Raw genomic sequence first — 19057 nt, 5'->3', positions numbered from 1 at the left:
TAATTACAATAATTAAAGGGATAGTTCAACTAAAAACCAATAATAATTATGTCATAATTATTGCACAAAATCTATTAGAGTTTATTTCTTTTGTTGAACGCAGAAGATATTTTGAAGAATGCTGGTAATGTAGCTGGCACTACTTGACCTTTAAAGTTTTTTGCCCTGTGGATGGGTGCTTACCAGCATTCTTCAGAATACATTCTTTTGTGCTCAACAGAAGAAAGAACCTGATTTAAAACTAGCCTACATGAGGAAAAATAAATAACTACGTTATTTATTTCCTATTATTATTTTTAAGAAGTGGCACAGAGTCTCAGTGGTTAGTATTGTTTCCTAACAGCAAGGTCGCTGGTTTGAAGCCCGGCTGGTTCAGTTGGCATTTCTGTGTGGAGTTTGCATGTTCCTCCCGTGTTCGTGTAAGTTTCCTTCGGGTGCTTCGGTTTCCCTTTACAAGTCCAAAGACATGCACTATAGGTGAATTGAGTATGCTAAAATTATCCGTAGTGTATAAGTGTGAATGAGTGTGTATGGATGTTTCCCAGTGATGGGTTGCAGCTGGAAGGGAATCCGCTGAGTAAAATATATGCTGGATAAGTTGGCGGTTCATTCCGCTGTGGCAACCCGAGATTAATAAAGGGACTAAGCCGAAAAGAAAATGAATGAATTCTCTATAATTATTTTTAAGGGGTGGCTAGGAGGCACAGTGGTTGGCACTGTCGCCTCACGGCAAGAAGGTTGCCGATTCGAGTTCTGGCTAAGTCAGTTGACATTTCTGTGTGAAGTTTGCATGTTCTCCCTTTGTTCGCGTTGTTTAGTACCAAGATGCAGCTTGAAGAGCATCCGCTGTGTAAAATATATGCTGGATAAATTGGCGGTTCATTCTGCTGTGGCGACCCCTGATGAATAAAAGGGGCTAAGCCAAAGGAAAATGAATGAATTATTTTAAATAATTATCCCTTTATTAATAGTTAAAAAAAAAAAAAAAAAAAAAAAAATATATATATATATATATATATATATATAATTTATTTATAAGTGATAAATTGTTTTTATAGTTACAATCCATTTGTTAAGCATGAAATGAAGTATGAAATATGAATATGAAAAATGAAGTAACCTTGAGTTTTGGTCTCTATTGACACTTCAATGATTATTCCTGAGATATATAGAAGCTTTGAAAATGTAAGCTTGGTACAAATATTCAGTATTAAATTTTTTTTATATAATCAAATTAATTTACTGATATATATTTTTTTATATTTTATTTAATTACATACAGTAGTTTTACAAAAGAGTTTATTCTATAACTGAAACTGAATTAAGATTATCTATGTAACTATTGTAACTATGTCTTAAGATTTGTTGATTTTAAGAGGCTAAATTAATGACAAAATATCCCCCAAATATGCAATATCCTGATTGAGCGTATATGCAAGAGTGATGTCAGCAATAGGTGGATAATTCCTGCCTGGTCCTACAATGACTGTACAAAGGACAGGAACTTGCCTGTTTTCCGGACACCGCATGTCAGGCAATATTAGTCACACAATTTACCTGGTAGACTGAGATCATGATTTTTCCAAAAAGTTTCATCTTAAAGAGACAGTTCAGCCAAAAGTGAAAATAATCCTCAACATTTACTTACACTCAAGTGCTTTTATATATTCATTAAACAAAATACTTGAAGTATTTGCAAATGTTAAAAAAGCAGCAATTGACATGCAAACAAATAACTGAACATTCTTCAAAATATCTTCGTTTGTGTTCAACAAAAACTCAGTTTTGGGACAAGTGAATTTAAATAATGACAGATTTCAAATCATTTGTTTGAACTATCTCTTTAAGAGAAAGGTGTGTGCGTCATTTTGAAAAATCATGCAACATTTATTTAACAGGTCAAGAATGCGACTGTCTCTTCAAAGCAAAAACAGCCTCTGACATTTGACTTCGTTTGCATTGATTTGAATGCCCTTCTCTTTTTGAGTCATGACAGGTTTTGTTTTTTGCTGCTGGCAGAACTCAGTCAAAGGATCTGTTCAAGGCAAGCACAGAGTTTTGTCCATATGTTCCTTAAACTGACATATGAATTATTTAAATGATCCCATCTGAGGATGTTATGTAAGATAACTGCATATGAGGAAATCAGATGAGCGGAATGCAATGTTCTGCGATCAGGCCATGTGCGTGAGGGAACGACTGTGCAGTAGGTGCAGGGAAAACAGGGGCTTCAGGGTGGGAATGACATCCTGTGAGGGAAACAGATATCCGCTGAAGCTCAGGAAGAGAAAGCTGTTTGCATTTTCCCTTTTTTCAAGGGCAAAAATCTTTCCTACTTGTAACACCCAGTTCATGACCACCAAACAAAAATATTTGGTTCATTATTGAAGCTCCGGTGCTGAATCGACTGTACTGTCAGTCTCTTAAAACAGCTGACAACAGGCCGTTTGAAGAAAACCTGTTCAGCCTGTCTACAGCAACATGACATTGGTCTTGTAGATTTAAATTAATATGAAATAGAATTTGGTGTATTTATATTTACTTTATATTTTTAATACATGTAGAATTTTTCACATAATGATAAAAATATAATTACAAATAATAATAATTAATGTGACCCATTCTCCTGTACCACTACACATACACGCAAAATGTCCATGATTTCAACGATAAAAAAAAAAAACAGTAAAAATGCTATAGTAAATCCGTTTCCATGAATTTCCTGCATGAAACTTTTATAAGCTAATTATAAAAGAAAAGTCAATTATAAGCCCCCCTTTGATTTAATCTTTTTTATATTTTCCAAATGATGTTTAACAGAGCAAAAAATATTTCACAGTATGTCGGATACTATTTTTTCTTCTGGAGGAGTAAAAGCAGTTTTTAATTTTTAGAACCCATTTCAAGGTCAATATTATTAGCCCCTTTTAAGTTATATTTTTTCTAATTGTCTACAGAACCAACCATCGTTTATTTACCTAATTACCCTAACCTGCATAATTAACCTAATTAACCTAGTTAAGCCTTTAAATGTTACTTTAAGCTGTATAGAAGTGTCTTGAAAAATATCCAGTAAAATATTATTTACTGTCATCATGGCAAAGATAAAAAAAACTCAGTTATTAGAAATGAAATATTAAAAGTATTATGTTTAGAAATGTGTTGAAAAAATCTCTTTGTTAAACAGAAATTGGGAAAAAAATAAACGGGGGCTAATAATTCTGACTTCAACTTTTTTTTTCTCTTGAGTTATACACTTTTGAGGTTATGTTGAGAAATATAATGTTGATAAATAATTTTTATGTGTGTTACCATTATAATGTTTAGTGGTTTTATGAAAGCATATTTAATTACTACGCTTGTTCTCTGCTTGGGAAAAGTTGTTTCTGATGTGTTTTTGCTTCATCAAATGAATCTCATCCACACCTGCTTACAGTTGTGTTTTTGTCTGTGTAACAAAATTATGTTGTGTAGATCCTAGTACTTCAAAACATTTGTGTATGGCAAAAAAGTACAAAATACGGTCATTTACTGTATTATTTAGAAATTTATTCATACTGTATTTTTAAAGGTTAAATTCCAGTAATTACAGCTGCCATTTGTATACTGTAAATTTTACAGATGTTTTTTTTTACAGTGTCGTGTGTGCGCTGTGTATAGTGACTTAACTGTTTGACTGTTTCTCTTTCTGAAGACACATTGTTTAACTTGTCAAAGAAACAAAGGAAAAGCTTTTCATCATATAAGACAGTTACTGGTAATGTAACTTTGCAAAAACACAGATTTCACAAAATCACAGTTTTGTCCTTTACATAAAGTTTAATTAAAAATATATATTCTGCAAAAAAGGTTAAAAAAAGTTATGTGATTAAATAATATTTTCAGTGTGCTAGAAATACATAGACGATAAAAAAGGGTCACAGGAAAGAAATACACTAACTAACCAGTCATTCATAATTCATTAGTTCTCCCTTGTATTTAAAGTAATTATCTTGTATTCCTTAATAAACACATTCCCCTGCAATCAAATTTTTTGCACTCCACAAGACCAACTATTTATCGCTTATGTGCTGTTTAGGATGCTTTAATCCACTCTGGAGTGATTTTGAGTCTTAATTTCGATCTTAACTTTTTCTGTGTTTCAGCTAGCAGGATGATTTTTGGTGACAAATCTTATTTTGAGACATGTTTTGAGAAAATTAAACAAAACAAAACAAAAACCTCAACAATACACACTGGGCAAATGTACTACCCTTTTTAGGTTAGGGATGAAAACATTCACTAAATTAAACTGCTTTAAAAATGCATAAGGTAATGTTTTTTTCTCAGAATTTTTTTTTTTTTTTTTTTTGTATAAATCTGTTACTAAACTTCGGTACTGATCAAAATTAGAAAAAATACAGGATTTCAATTCTTTAATTGCCAAATTCATAAATGATGCCACTGATTTGGTGAATAAAATCTTGAACTTGTGAATCAGCATTGTCATTGTTTTTAACTGATTTTCATTTTGTTCTCCCTAATTTAAAGTTGGTGGCTGTTTTTGCCCCATTGATTCCACTATTACCAAATTTTTTGTTAAAAAAACCATGACACCATATAATCATGCATTTTTAATTTTTGGTGGTTTACCCTGTTAGGAAGAGATTACAATTAGTCATTTTCACTGTTCATCATCAATTGGCATCATTAACCCTTTAGATAGACCTGTGCATGAAAGCTTAGTTTTTGAATTTTATATAGAGCATAACAGCAAATTAAAGTGTGTGTCTGAGAGTGTGAAAGAGTGAGAGTGACCTTTGTGCACTTACCTTGAGGAGTCTGAGAAAATCAAAATATGTATATCAACTCTCAGAACTTTATGGAGTAAATAAAAACAAGGATTGTATATTTATGCACCTTAAAATGTGGTTATAATGGAAGTCAATGGGGCAAAAACAGCCACCAACAGTGAATTAGGGACAAAAATGAAACACATCAAAGACAGTGTTGTTACTAATTGTTCACATGTCCAAGACTGTGGTAAAAGGTAAAAAGTCCAGTCAACAATTACTTTTTATATTAAAAATATGTCATTTTGAGTGTTTTTCCACCAAATCAGTGACATCATTAGTGAACTTGGCAACTACAGGTAAAATCCTGAAATTTTTTAAAACATTTAGTAGTTTTGATCAGGACTGAGGTTAATTAGCAAATTTATGCAAAACATTTAAAAAATATATCTGATACATTTTTAAAGCAGTTTAAGAAACATTTTTACTTAATATGGTCCCATGTTTACTTTTTATGCAAGGTCAGCAATTTAAAAGCAAGAGGAAGTCATTATGGAAGTCACTTGCATTTGCTTGCTGGCAGGAGCTGATATCATAAACAATGGGCATAACCCTCATAAATGTTTATGTGAAGAACACCACATATACCTGTGCCGACATGCAAATCGGTGAGACACTGTTTCTTGGCTTATCAGCATTCTGTGGGTTTCATGTTAAACATCAACATGATACTGGCTGTTGTTCCATTTCTTAGCTTAATTTAGCATTTTGCTTGGGTACTAGTATTAGTTATATGATGCTATAAAGTACAAACACAGTATAAACCTAATGTAATAAAATATTACAATATTTTTAGGTTCTTAATTTTTTTATTGGGATGACCATATAAATGTATATAGAAAACAAACAAACATAGCTGTGAATTTAGACCTTCAACTTGGTGATATCAGTCCGGCCTATATTGAATCTATTAAAGCCTTGATTATCACAGGTCATTTTTTGGAAAATCAGGAACAAAAGGGAAACAACTGGAAAAAAATAATATTAATTTGCTAATGTAGCCATTTAGCTAATATAAATTCTGCTAGCTAAACTCTTTAGTGTTGCTATGGTTCAGTTCAGAAACTAGATATAATAATTAAGTATTGCTAAAAAAGCTCAGTTACAGTCAAGAATTGTTCAAAAAGTTAATTACAACATAAATCAGAATTGTAAATATGTTTCAATCCCCAAACTAAGCAAGCCAAAGGCAGCAAGCAAACAGATGGAGAAAAAGCCCTGGAGAAGCATGGCTCAGTCACAGTTACAGTCCTCCATAGCCTAAATAAACAATATGATATTGATCAAGGATTGATCTCAGTAAAAGGGATAACTCACCCAGAAATGAAACTTTTGTCATTATTTACTCATCCTGCACTTGTTCCAAACTGGTTTCTTTCTTAAGTTAACATGAATTTACCTGAAAAACTGCTTTGGTATGTAAAAAACCATTACACACTTTAGTTAGGTAAGTTGTCAGATACAGGACAACGCTTGTCTTTTTGTAATTATGACCAACTGCTTTTGTTGTTTCCAAAATTCATCAGACAATTTTATTAAAGTAACCCGTTCAGACATCTAAAGATATCTGTCGCCCTCATGTGGAGCTTTGAGGAAAACAATGATGAAAAATTCGAAATGCCACAAACTCACTACATCTTAGACAGCTAACAGCTTTTTTTTTTTTTTTTTTTTTTTTTTTTTTTTTTTTTAAGGGCAAGTACCATGTGAAGCAAGCAATGGTGTGGTTGAAGCAACAAAATCTGAAGGACTCTGACATCTGCATCCAGTAAGAATACCTCAGACGGGTTGAACTTCATTGCAACAAAGTGAGCAAGTGTAGAGTTGAAAGTAAAAATCAGATTTCGCTCCATTTCTACTTTACATTAGAATATTACTACTTTACTCTGGATTGCTTGAAACTACAGGTGAATGAGATGATATTGTCCATGACTGGTTCAAGGTAATGAGCTCTGATGATCTGAATATGAAAAGGAGCTTTTTAACATTACCTTACAATACATGCTGCAATGATCATATAGTGCAAGGGTCACCAACCCTGTTGCTGAAGATCTATGCAACCCATATCAAACACACCTGCCTAATTATTATCAAGTGCTGTTCAGGTCCTAATAAACTGGCTCAGGTGTGTTTGAACAGGGCTGGAGCTGAACTCTGCAGGGGGATATCCAGGAACAATGTTGAGCAGCCCTCTAAACCAGGGTCTTCAGTCTTTGTCCTGGAGGACTGGTGTCCTTGCAGAGTTTTTACTCAAACTCTAAAACACGCCTGCCTGAAAGTTTCACCTACTGTATAGATCATTATGAGGTACGTAATCAAAAAACAATGGTCCCAATGTGTTTGCTGTTTTACATTTTTTATTTTTATAGCTTTCGAGATGACAAAAAGAACCACTGATTGATAAATAATGTTATAATAGCTGTTTTAACATTATGTTATGATTGAATTGCCTCGTTACAGTCATGAAATAATTTGATAACTTTATTCATTTCAAGAAATTCATTCATTTTCTTGTCGGCTTAGTCCCTTTATTAATCCGGGGTCGCCACAGCGGAATGAACCGCCAACTTATTTCAAGAAATTGTATAATACAACTTAAATTACAGTAAAATAGAACAGTTCTTTTAAACAATTTACACATTAGACACACAAGATAAAGAGCAAAACGAAAAATTACTTTACATTATTTTAAAGAAATAATAATGCAATAAAAAGACAAAGATTTGGTGATTTAATTGAATGTTCTATTTCACATAGGGAGTCTATACAGATTGAATTTTTTTAAGGAACCTCTGTTTATGAAAGAAAAATTTCCCAGCAAGTATAAGAAATTTCACAGTAGCGACTTGTTTTGGTTTGCAAAATAACAAATAATGTCCATAAGGTGCAAATTACCACTCATATTAATCTTGGAAAAGCAATATGAACTTAAATCATTCCAAAACAATGATGCACAAAAAAACAAGTGACAAATGTCTTCACACTCATCCTTACAAAAGGTGCAAATATCAGTAACATCACAATATTTCAATAAAAGTGCATTACATGGGTAAATATTGTGCACAATTTTTAAGTGCACCTGTTTTATTTTATTAGGAATACAGAATTTATATGGTAACCATGTTTTCCTCCATTGATTATTAACAATTATAAAACCCCAACAACTTTCCTCTAGGAATAATTGAGTTATGTGACTTGGACAATTGACATATGAACTTATTATTACATTCATTATTAAGAATAGATTTTACTCCTAGGCATAGCTGTCACAATTGTTCGGAACAAGCCTCATAACTAAGAGCTGCTTTCATCAGATATAGATCCCCGTAACGATTAAAAAGATCAGAAACAAAAATAATGTTTTTGTTAAACCATTTACCCTCCCAAAAAGATTTTATATTTATCTTAATGTCTGCATAATTTCATGAAATGGATTTTGTGGGGTGAGAAATTTTGGTTAAAAATCAGTTTAAAGGCTAATAGAGCTTGTTGATAGAATAGCTTGATTTGATGGGAATGTTCATGGGCCAGTGACATCCCCACATTGAAATGGTCTACACCTAGGAGCTTGATTAGCATGTTCAGGAGGTGTTTGTGAGATCTGGATTGGAGCTAAACCCTGCAGGACACTAGCCCTCCAGGAAGTTTGGGGACAATCAACACTATTAATTTGTATGATTTATAATTGAATTTCAGGAGGGTCAGCCTGACATGTGCTGCTAATTTATTCCTCCAGCCTTATCTTGCAGGGCTGGTCTGTAGCCTGGCTTAAAGCTATATTTTAATGTCTTGTGGAACTATTCCCCTGGGATATGTACATATTGTAAACATATAGTTTTTAATAGTTCTCCAGCCTTAGTGCATTGCAGGGCTGGTATGCGTTGGCTGCCTCTGGTGCTTTAGCTTGAGATGGAACTACTCACTTATGGATTTATATTGTAAATAATTTCATTCAAATTATTACTGCACCATCCAATAACATTTTATTTTTAAAACTGAGATACTCAGAGCTCCTTGACAAGCTTGCCCCAGAATTCCTCAAACTGCTAAGCTAGAAGATTCTTCCACTAACATCCACATTAAAAATAAATAGGTGGTTACAGTTCGGCCCATAGACTTCCATTTCTTGGCTTCCTTGTTCACAGAAACCACAGTAAAGCTGCCATAAAGTTTTCTGTCAAAGCTTCTCCAGCACCTGCTGAGGCCCACAGATGTTCTTTGGCATATGGAGAAGCTCTGTTAAGTTTACCATCTAGAGAACTTCCTAGCATAGAGCAACACGTTTCCCATGTAAAAATGGTTGAAAGGGTTGACAGCTGTGAAAAGAAGCTCCTAATCATGGGAGTCTGTTTGGTTAACTGAATTGTATAGCAGAGTTGGATCGTCCAAATTAGCTAGAGAGACAGGCTGGGCAGTGCCAAACAGGCTGCCAGACTCCATGCTAAAGGGACAATGGAACAATGTACGAGCATTGTGTACGAGCAGTGGTGCATCAAGAGAAAGTGAGAGCACTTGACTCTAGAGGCATTGCGTCCCAAAGAAGAAGCAAGGGTTGACTTAATTCCCAGGTTCCCACAGAGGGACCAAAGATATGTGAGGAAGCAGTTGTTTGCCTGGGCCACCGCAACATTGAGGATAATTAAAGCAGAAGTGCTCAACCCTCTGGCAATAAAAGGTGCCTTCCAAACCTTAGTGAGCTCCTCATTATATATATATATATATATATATATATATATATATATATATATATATATATATATATATATATATATATATATATATATTTTACCATGATCAATCCCCATTTGAGGGCTTTGAGATTGAAGGGATGGTGTCTACCTCAAAACTAACTGCTAAAGCCACCTGGCAATCACATCCCACTTAAGATCAGACTGCACATTCGGTACCATGAAGGGAGGAAGAACAAATGACTTTTCATCATGAGCCAGGCCTCTGATGCAATGATGGACATCTGTTGGATGGGCAAGCAGCTTCATCAGAAACATGGATAAGACATGCTGCTGGTTAATGTGAGGTTTGTATGGGGTTTCCCAGGAGAACATCTCTCACTTTGATCACCAGATTGCATTGCGTACCATTTGAGGTGGCCCTCTCTGACAAACAGGTATAGCTCTCTAATCCATAATTGGAAGATCTCATTGAAGAAGTTTATTCAGCATAGCAGTCTCAAAATACACGGGAGTACTGCGCAGTACCTTGGGTTCACTGCAGTCAGAACATTCTTAAACTCAAACCTTTATACTGTTTTAGATGTTAATGAAGTTGCTCCTTGGCTGTTGACCCAGCTGTTCGCTCTATCTCTCTATGTTAATGTAGTTTCAACACCATTGCTGAGATGGTTCTCTGTGCACCACATCCATCCCCATTCTACAATTGTTATGCTTTGGTCGAGATGTAGTCACCTCAAGCAATGCAGAGACAACAAACTGTTGACTTCTCTTTTCTCTCATAATTCAGCCCTTTGGGAAATCAACATCAATTCACCATTTAGAGGGGAAGGTGTCTAATTTCTTACAGTTTGAATGCTCACAACAGCAACAAAGAGGAAGTGCAAAGTACTTCAACAAAGCCCTTGTCACCTTACATTTGTGATATCTTAATATAATTAAAATAGAATTAATTTTTTTCTTTTTAAAAAAAAAGATGTTAGCATCTACAAAACCTTTACAGTACCTTTGTCAATATGATATTTAGCCAACAGTAACAAGTTATATATATATATATATATATATATATATATATATATATATATATATATATATATATATATATGTATTTATATATTTATTTTTATATATATATATATATATATATATATATATATATATATATATATATATACACACACACACACACACACACACACACACACACACACACACATATATATATATATATATATATATATATATATATATATATATATATATATATATATATATATATATATATATATATAAATCAATATATTTTTCATATAGGCCTAATTGAAAATCAAATATTACAATCTTATACCTATTTTGGCCTCAGATCATTTGATAAAATCAAGAATGTCTAGTCAGAATGTCATGGAGTGAGGGTAATTGCAAAATACTTAACTGGAGAATATCTATAAATGTTTAAATGTGATTTTCTTCATTTAGTTTTTACATGTGTTGGGTAAGAACCAAATTTCATTTACATAAAAATGCCATCACATAAGGCACTGCAACAGAGTCCTTTTGCAACAAAGCTGTAATTTTAGAAAAGGTAAATAGAGGTAAGACTCGGAATTATTGAAGCTGCATCAGAGGGTTAACTGCACTAAAATAATGTACAACACCGCCATCTAGTGTAGCACAGGATTGCTTTCTTTTGTCACGAAATCTTTTCAAGCATACAATTTCATTCTTTCTTGAATGTTTTATTGCATTATATGGTTAAATAATTATCAGTCACATATATAGATTTCAGTGTTTTATCGCTTACCTGCAAATAATGTTGTGTTTTAACCCGGAAGTTCTCAGTTTTCTGTCAGTTTTGAGGGAGGCTTCACAGATACGGCGCGTCATAGCCGGCAGGACTTTTATGGGTTTTGGCATTGATTGAATGCACAGGTGAACAAGCAACAGGTTTGGGTTTTTGATCAGGAACAGATATCGCACATCCAGAAATGAAAGCTTTCTTCTTGAATTTTATTACTACGTATTTGAGCATTATGGTTGGTTTATCGTTAAGTAAACTCGCCAGACCAACGGTCCCATCGATAGCACATTACTTTGGGACAAAAGGCAGGTACGAGGAAGTGAACCCACATTTATTAGATGACGTTCTGTTTGTAAACAAATCGCAGGTGGCTCCCCCTTCCCTAGACTGCCGTGCCATCCATATGGTGTCTGTGATACGTCACGGGACACGCTATCCGACCACCAAAAATGTGAGAAAGATCGCGCAACTGTTTGATCTGGTCAAGTCTGACTCGCTGCGTTCAGCTTCATCATGGCTAAATGACTTAAAGACATGGAAGATGTGGTACACTGAAGACATGGACGGCAGACTAGTGGAGAAAGGACGAGATGACCATAGGCATTTGGCCATGAGACTGGCAAAGTCCTTCCCCACTTTGATTTCTGCTGATCACCTCCGTGCCAATCGCATCGAGTTCATGACTAGCTCCAAACACCGCTGTGTTGATAGTGTCAAAGCCTTTCAAGAGGGTCTTCACAGACTCTGGGATGTTCAAGGTAGGCTCAGTTCCTTACTAGCTGAACACTTTAAACATAGCATATGGCAAGCCGTTTTCACAATTAATCAAAAATCAATTTTCATACGCTCCCATGATGCTTTGCGTGAATTATGGGTGTTTAATTTTTAACAAATTTGTTAAAATTTGTGTTCAAATGCTATTGCTTTTAAAACATATTATTGACAAACAAACTAAGCACCTGAGAGTGCCTGTCACAATATCCACAAAAACACATTGCGATAAACTATTTTATTGTAAGACATTGGTCATTTTAAGACCATTTTATGCCACTTATTATATAATGCCATAATGACAATATAATATCACAATGCAAGTACACTTCTTTTTCTATAAGAGCACATAATATTTTATTCTTAAGAATATTTAAATTATAGCAATTTGGACAATTTAATAATTACGCATTAGAATCAGAAGCTGCATCCCAGATGGCACACTATACACTCTGCACTTATGCACTCTGTACTTATGCACTTACACACTCAACAACATAGTATATGTAGTGTTGTCCCAAATAGAACACTTGTTTGTTTTTTTACTAAGCGAAAATTCAAACCGTCTCCCTGATGACGTTTGTCGGAGGCCAAAAAAATTAAATAAATGACCAAGCTACCAAATAATACCTGCCATGAGAATAACCGCATTCAGTATCAGGAGACGGCATTACTCTAGTAGGAGAATTTTACTTTCACAATCTGAAATAAATATAGTAATCCAACATAAGTGCCCAAAAGCTCTGCCCCTTCCGCTACGTGCGGTCGTTGAGTGCGTGAAGTGTCAATCGTTTCACACTTCATTTTACTGGTTGAATAAGTGCATTATCCGGGTAATTAAAATGCTCTTATTATTTTTAGAGTTTTCAGTGTGAACACACTACTTACATTATTTGTACTACAAAATGGTGTAGAATAGTGCATAAGTATGCAATTTGAGATGCACCTAAATTGTGAAAACACATATCCTAATAATAAATAATCATAAATGAAATGAAAAATTCATTTGTTTTCTTTTCGGCTTAGTCTCTTTATTAATCAGGGGTCACCACAGCGGAATGAAACGCCAACTTATCCAGCAAGTTTTTACGCAGCGGATGCCCTTCCGGCTGCAACCTATCACTGGGAAACCCATACACACTTATTCACACACATACACTACGGACAATTTTAGCTTACCCAATTCACCTGTACTGAATGTCTTTGGACTGTGGGGGAAACCGGAGCACCCGGAGAAAACCCACGTGAATGCGGTGAGAACATGCAAACTCCACACAGAAATGCCAACTGACCAAGCCGAGGCTCGAACTAGCGACCTTCTTGCTGTGAGGCGACAGCACTACCTACTGCGCCACTGCGTCGCCGAAATTAAAAAATAATAAAGTAAATTATATTTGAAATACTATAGTGTTTTTAAAACCATACTGACACCTCCAATAGCGATAAAGATTTTGCACAATCAGCTAAAATGTTGCTAGAATTGTTTTTTAAGTATGGGCGATATGTATTGCATCACCAAAAATGATTGAGGTTGTGTACATGTGTTGTCGATATATTGATCATATTGACAGACCTACCTGAGAGTTTCACCGACAGCTCAGTGAGAGAATTCACATGCACTTCATCCTGACAACAAAAAAGAGAATGATTCAAATGCTTATGCTCATGTATCATCCGCATTTCCACTTCAGCAAATCAGTTTGAGCGAACACAGACAATGTAATTAATATTTAGAAGCCTGACAGATTATTAGTAGCAGTAGTTCTTTTGTATTTAATAATAAATGAGCTATAATGTGTCTGTCAAGCTTCACTTACTTTCTCTCTTGACTTATTCCCTTATTTGTAAGGGGTCGTCAACTGCCAGCATCACTAAAATCTGTCTTAATAATTTTAATTCATTAATGTTTTGCGAGAGATTCTGGATATTTTCCACTTTTGACAATAAAATATTTATTTATTTTGTTTGCAATTTTGTTAATGGAAAAACTGAAAAACCTTTTTAAATCTGAAAACTTTTTTTCATAACGTCTTCATTTCAAGCAATGTGTACTTCGATTTCAATTTAAGGTATTCATCAAATAACAGTAAATATTTTTCCCCTATTATTATTTTAAAATCATAAAGAATAGAAACTTGCTATTTCACCAAAAAAAATGTTAATAGTTGCATACACTTACAGTATGATGACATAATGAAACGATACAGAAGTGATAACATAAAGAACTATGAGGTGGAAAAAATAAAAAGTAATTAAAAAATCACACTGTAGAGCAAAAAATTGAGGTTTAGATTTTTGGTCATGTCCCAGCCCCACCATTTACTGTAAGTCTGTAGACCTGCTCATCGCTATTTTATTGTTTCCAGTTTTTGTTCTTGGCTTTAATGGGGATCTGTCCATCAAATATCCGCTATAAAGGTTTGACGTAGTACATATTGTATTTGTTAGAACCTTACAATGAATCCTACCAGCATATAAACAATGTCCTATTCACAATTGAAATGCATATTAGTCAAAAAGAAAGAGCTGATATAAGATGTAAATGGAAACAAAACTGAAATATCACATACAGATTAGATTTGTAGATTAAATTATAAATGGCTTGGCATATCTTAAGGGAAATTCACTAAGAAAAAGGGAAAAAACTTCAACCTTTAACTTATACTCGCCCTTATGCTATTCTAAACATGTGCTGTAAGTATATGACGTCTTTCACCTGCAGAACACACCAGAATTTTTTTTTTTTAAATTAGTAGCAAAATCATTATTGATTTCTTTTGTATGGCCACTAAACAGCAGTGTTTTTCAGAATATTGTCTTTTTTTCCACTGAAGAATGTCATAGACATTTGAATAAATAGAGGAACTATAATATTTACAATTTCACTGTGCGGTTTTCCCTAAAGCCTAGTTTGTTAACTAATGAATTATCAGGTAATAAATGAAACACTTACATAATTAGGTTTAGGAAAATGTCATTATCATATATCGGTTTGAGTTTATGTAAATGCATATCTTTCGTTTGGTTTTAAGGCAAATGCACTTACTGAAAATCAGCACAAATCTTATTTAATTAGTGAACCAGTTTTTTCACTAATTATATTGGATAATATAAAAATCTTAAAGGAACACTCATTACAGGCTCATTGTACAACTACACTAAAATTAAACAGTTGAGTTTTACCATTTTTCAAACCATTCAGCCAATTTCTGGGCCTGGCAGGAGCACTTTTAGCTTAGCTTAGATCATTGAATCGGATTAGACCATTAGCTTCTCACTCAAAAATGTAAAGAAAAAAAAGAGGCGTGATAATTTACCTGTTTAAAGCTTGACACTTTCATACTTGTGTACATAGACTGATAGAAAATGAAAAATTTCTAACTTCTAGGCTGATCTGTCAAGGAACTATACCCTTATTCAGACGTAATAATTATTAAGGAACTTTGCCGTCGTACCATGGCTCCAGGAGGCACAATATTTAAAATCTTTTTTTTTTTTCAGAGAGGCTTTTGAAAAACGAAAGTTTAATATGGCTTTAAAACAGTTTGATATAGTACCTAATTGTTATAGCCAGCTTTTATTAGTTTTATATTGGTTTATTTATTTAATGTGATTTTATTATATCTGATATTTGTAATTCTTTAAATTATTTCAATATAGCTTAGGCTATTTTATCTATATGACACTATTGTTTTGAGCCTACAAAAGTGGACACAAAATTTGTAAAGTTTAATGTCGTTCTGTTATATTCATATAGTGTATTATGTTCAAAATAAATTAAAACAATAAAAAAAGAAAAGAAAAAAGACACTCGCGGCATTAACAGAGCTATAAAGGGAGCGCTCTTTTCCTCGGTCTCACACACACACAGGCATCTAAATGCACACAAACACACCTTTTAAACTTGACAAAAACTCTTGAAAACCTTTACTGTCTATTGTGTCTTTAATATAGTGTAAATATTATTATTGAATCATCGAGGACGCAGCAAAGAAAAGTCACTTATAAATTAAAACTACTTTATTATTTAATGCAACAGCCTTACATTTAAAAGAGAGAAACATAAGGGCGATCATACGCAAAAAGACCTTAGCCTATATTTTGTTCCAGATGTTTTCTTTCCCTTATTTATTTATTTGTTTATGTGTTTGGCGTGTACTCGTGTTCGATCGGAAAACTGTGCCCGCCTCTCCTTTCCCTCCGCCCCAAAGCCCCGGCTGGCCCTCTTTGGCCCAAGGTATTTGGCGGGCCGAAAAAGGCCGGCCGCTGGCCCCAAGAAAGCCCCGATTTGGCCTAGGCCCTGGAAGTGACAGTGGAAACGCGACTGGCCTTGGCTCGCTCGCTCTAGGCGCGATAGTGGAAACGCGGCTAATGATACTGTGCAGCTATGTTACCTAGTAACTCAGCTAGGAACTATTTTCATGTGCTACATAATATCATTGCACCGCCCTCCTGCAGCGACTGCCATTTGAAGACTTTCTAAGCCAGGGGTGTCCAAGCTCTTTCGTATGAAGGGTCAAATTCTATTATTAAGAGCTGTAGGCCGAAGATAGTTATACCAAACTATATTACATTAAAGTTGCCATGGACAATTATTTCTATTTTTTTCATAATATTTCAAAATAAATAGAATACATTAGTTTAAATGGTATCAACTAATGCTGTATTACTTTTTAAATGATAACTTATTGCTATAAAAACAAACACATTTGATAGAAATATTTAATTTCAGCTAGCTTTTAACAATTAAACAAATAAACAAGCAGAGGGGTACATTAAATTTCAATTGACAATCTCGAAACCATACCCATCATTCTCCCGCACTTTTGCCGTACATATCTACTGTTAACTGTAGCTCTGCACAAGGTGATTTATCTGTGATCAGCAAGCTTTATGGTAACAGTTGTTCAACTAAATTTGTTTTCTAGATATGGATTACCAACATTACGTGGATGATTCACTCATGAGATACTTTGATCACTGTGAGAAATTTGTGGAAGGTGTTGAAAACAATAAAACAGCTCTGAAGGAAGTGCAGCGCTTCAAATCTTCATCAGAAATGGATTCAGTGCGCAGGAAAATATCCAGTCGTCTTCAAATTCCATACGATCGAATCACGGCAGGTAATTTGGCTTTTTTGTATGGCTTTGATTTCTGAAGTCGATGTCAATTCAAATAATCTACAATAAACATGCTTTATGATTTTTTTTTGCTTTTTATTTCAAGATATGGCTGAGGCAGCTTTCTTTTTGTGCTCTTATGAGTTTGCCATCAAGTCAGAATACTCTCCTTGGTGCGAACTGTTAGATGAGTCCGACGCTCAAGTACGTATGTTGTTAAAAAAAAAAAAAATAACTTTGTAAGTCATTTTTAATGAAAACCTTAAAAATTACAAAGACACAATTACACTGTTGTGATTATAATCAACTGCATTTGATGACACTGGTTTTGTTGAAGCCGTCTCCATGCATTTTTTCTAGTTATTTACAATGTATAACAGTACATTTATTATTTAAAGTATAAGTATATAAGTATTATTATTTTTTTTAGTAATAAGCTATTTGTACAAAGATTTGCATGCAATCAGATAGTCAAGTATGAAGTCAAATCATTCGTTCTGTACTCAATTTGATAGTGATTCATAGTGCTTAATGGGACTGTAGTTATTTCCATAAATAAAGTCAGGGAATTCACAGTAACTTTTACCTTTTAGTTAGATTTGAGGTACTTTTTCCTCCAAACAACATGTTTCTTTTTTTGTAGTAGGTTTTAAAATGTATTTCACTTTACAGCTGGTAGATTTGGTTTATGAAAAAAATATTACAAAAAAAAACGGCCACTAATACACTCTTTTGTCAGCTCCATCACATGTAATTGTGTTGTAATAAAAATGCAGCATATCTTACATCTTTGCTATTTAACGGATGACACAGTTATAAATCTTTGCAGTTTAGAAAATATACTGCTTTTAAAATTTGTTAAAAATCAGATTTATGCTCCTACTATATGCATGACTGGCATTTCAACTGTATTGTAATTTACACCCTAAGGCATGTTCACTTTTTCAGTAACATGTTTTTGGTCTATTGATGTTGTAGGTGCTGGAGTATAAAAATGACCTAAAACAGTATTGGAAGCGGGGATATGGACATGACATCAACCGCAAATCCAGCTGCCCTCTCTTTCATGATATTTTCAGTCGTCTTGATAATGCTGCTAAAGACCACAGGTTAGTTGGAGATTAATACTGTTTTATTTGTCCACTTAAAGGTGCCATAAAATCTGGATATGCCTTGGCATAGTTGAATGAGCCTCAAATACCATTGTTTCTTTGTTTTAATGTGAATCTCATGATTGTAAAATCCTGGTGAAAAATGGGGCATTCTGAACAAAACACTGATTCTAATGATCCACTTGGGATCATTAAGGGCCGGGACACACCAAGCCGATGCCAAACAATTAGCACCAATGAAAACTAACTGGGTTGTAGCCTCACGTTGGCCATTTCTGGACCAAAAAAAGTTGCGCATAAACAGATCAAATGTGTGGCAGCCAGCTGAAATGAGCTTGCGTTCTGCGTCCTGTGTGAGAGGACAGGTCTTTCCGAACCTGTGGGTAGTCTATTTTCTCCTCTACAGAGTTTAACCGAAACATTAAATGTGCACAGACAACATGTAAACTAAGTCTCAGAAATTGTCCCTCAACATAGAGATATTCTGTTGTTTGCAAATATTTGAAAAGAAAAAAACTAAATTACAGCTGGCTTTTCTTTTGACTTCAGTTGTTTACTTGGGTACTTCAGTTTTGTGCTTAAATTTGTTATTGAATAAACAAACAAAAAGATCTTTTCAATCGATTCGCAAATTCTAAAGCTACATGCTGAATTGGGCAAACTTGATTGGACATTAACCCAGCAAAAGGCGACGTGTGGAACACACTAAACACACTAGCCGGACTGATGCTGACCC

The 19057-nt window shown here is 34.2% G+C and overlaps 1 protein-coding gene and 1 long non-coding RNA gene across 2 annotated transcripts in view; one reads left to right on the top strand and one right to left on the bottom strand.

Annotated features, from left to right (window-relative positions):
- LOC141376786 (uncharacterized) overlaps positions 1-19057 on the bottom strand; it is a 111372-nt gene that overhangs the window by 71800 nt on the left and 20515 nt on the right. The window lies entirely within an intron of this gene.
- The window catches only part of minpp1b (multiple inositol-polyphosphate phosphatase 1b), a 10256-nt gene continuing 2631 nt past the window's right edge, over positions 11433-19057 (top strand). Inside the window, 4 exon segments of the mRNA NM_201100.1 lie at positions 11433-12076; positions 17018-17212; positions 17316-17413; positions 18188-18318. Coding sequence (NP_957394.1) covers positions 11506-12076; positions 17018-17212; positions 17316-17413; positions 18188-18318 — 995 coding nt within the window. The 5' untranslated portion in view covers positions 11433-11505.

This window comes from Danio rerio, chromosome 12, assembly GCF_049306965.1.
Source record: "Danio rerio strain Tuebingen ecotype United States chromosome 12, GRCz12tu, whole genome shotgun sequence".
In the NCBI taxonomy this organism is placed as follows: Eukaryota; Metazoa; Chordata; class Actinopteri; order Cypriniformes; family Danionidae; genus Danio; species Danio rerio.
This window is presented reverse-complemented; position numbering and strand designations above follow the sequence as displayed.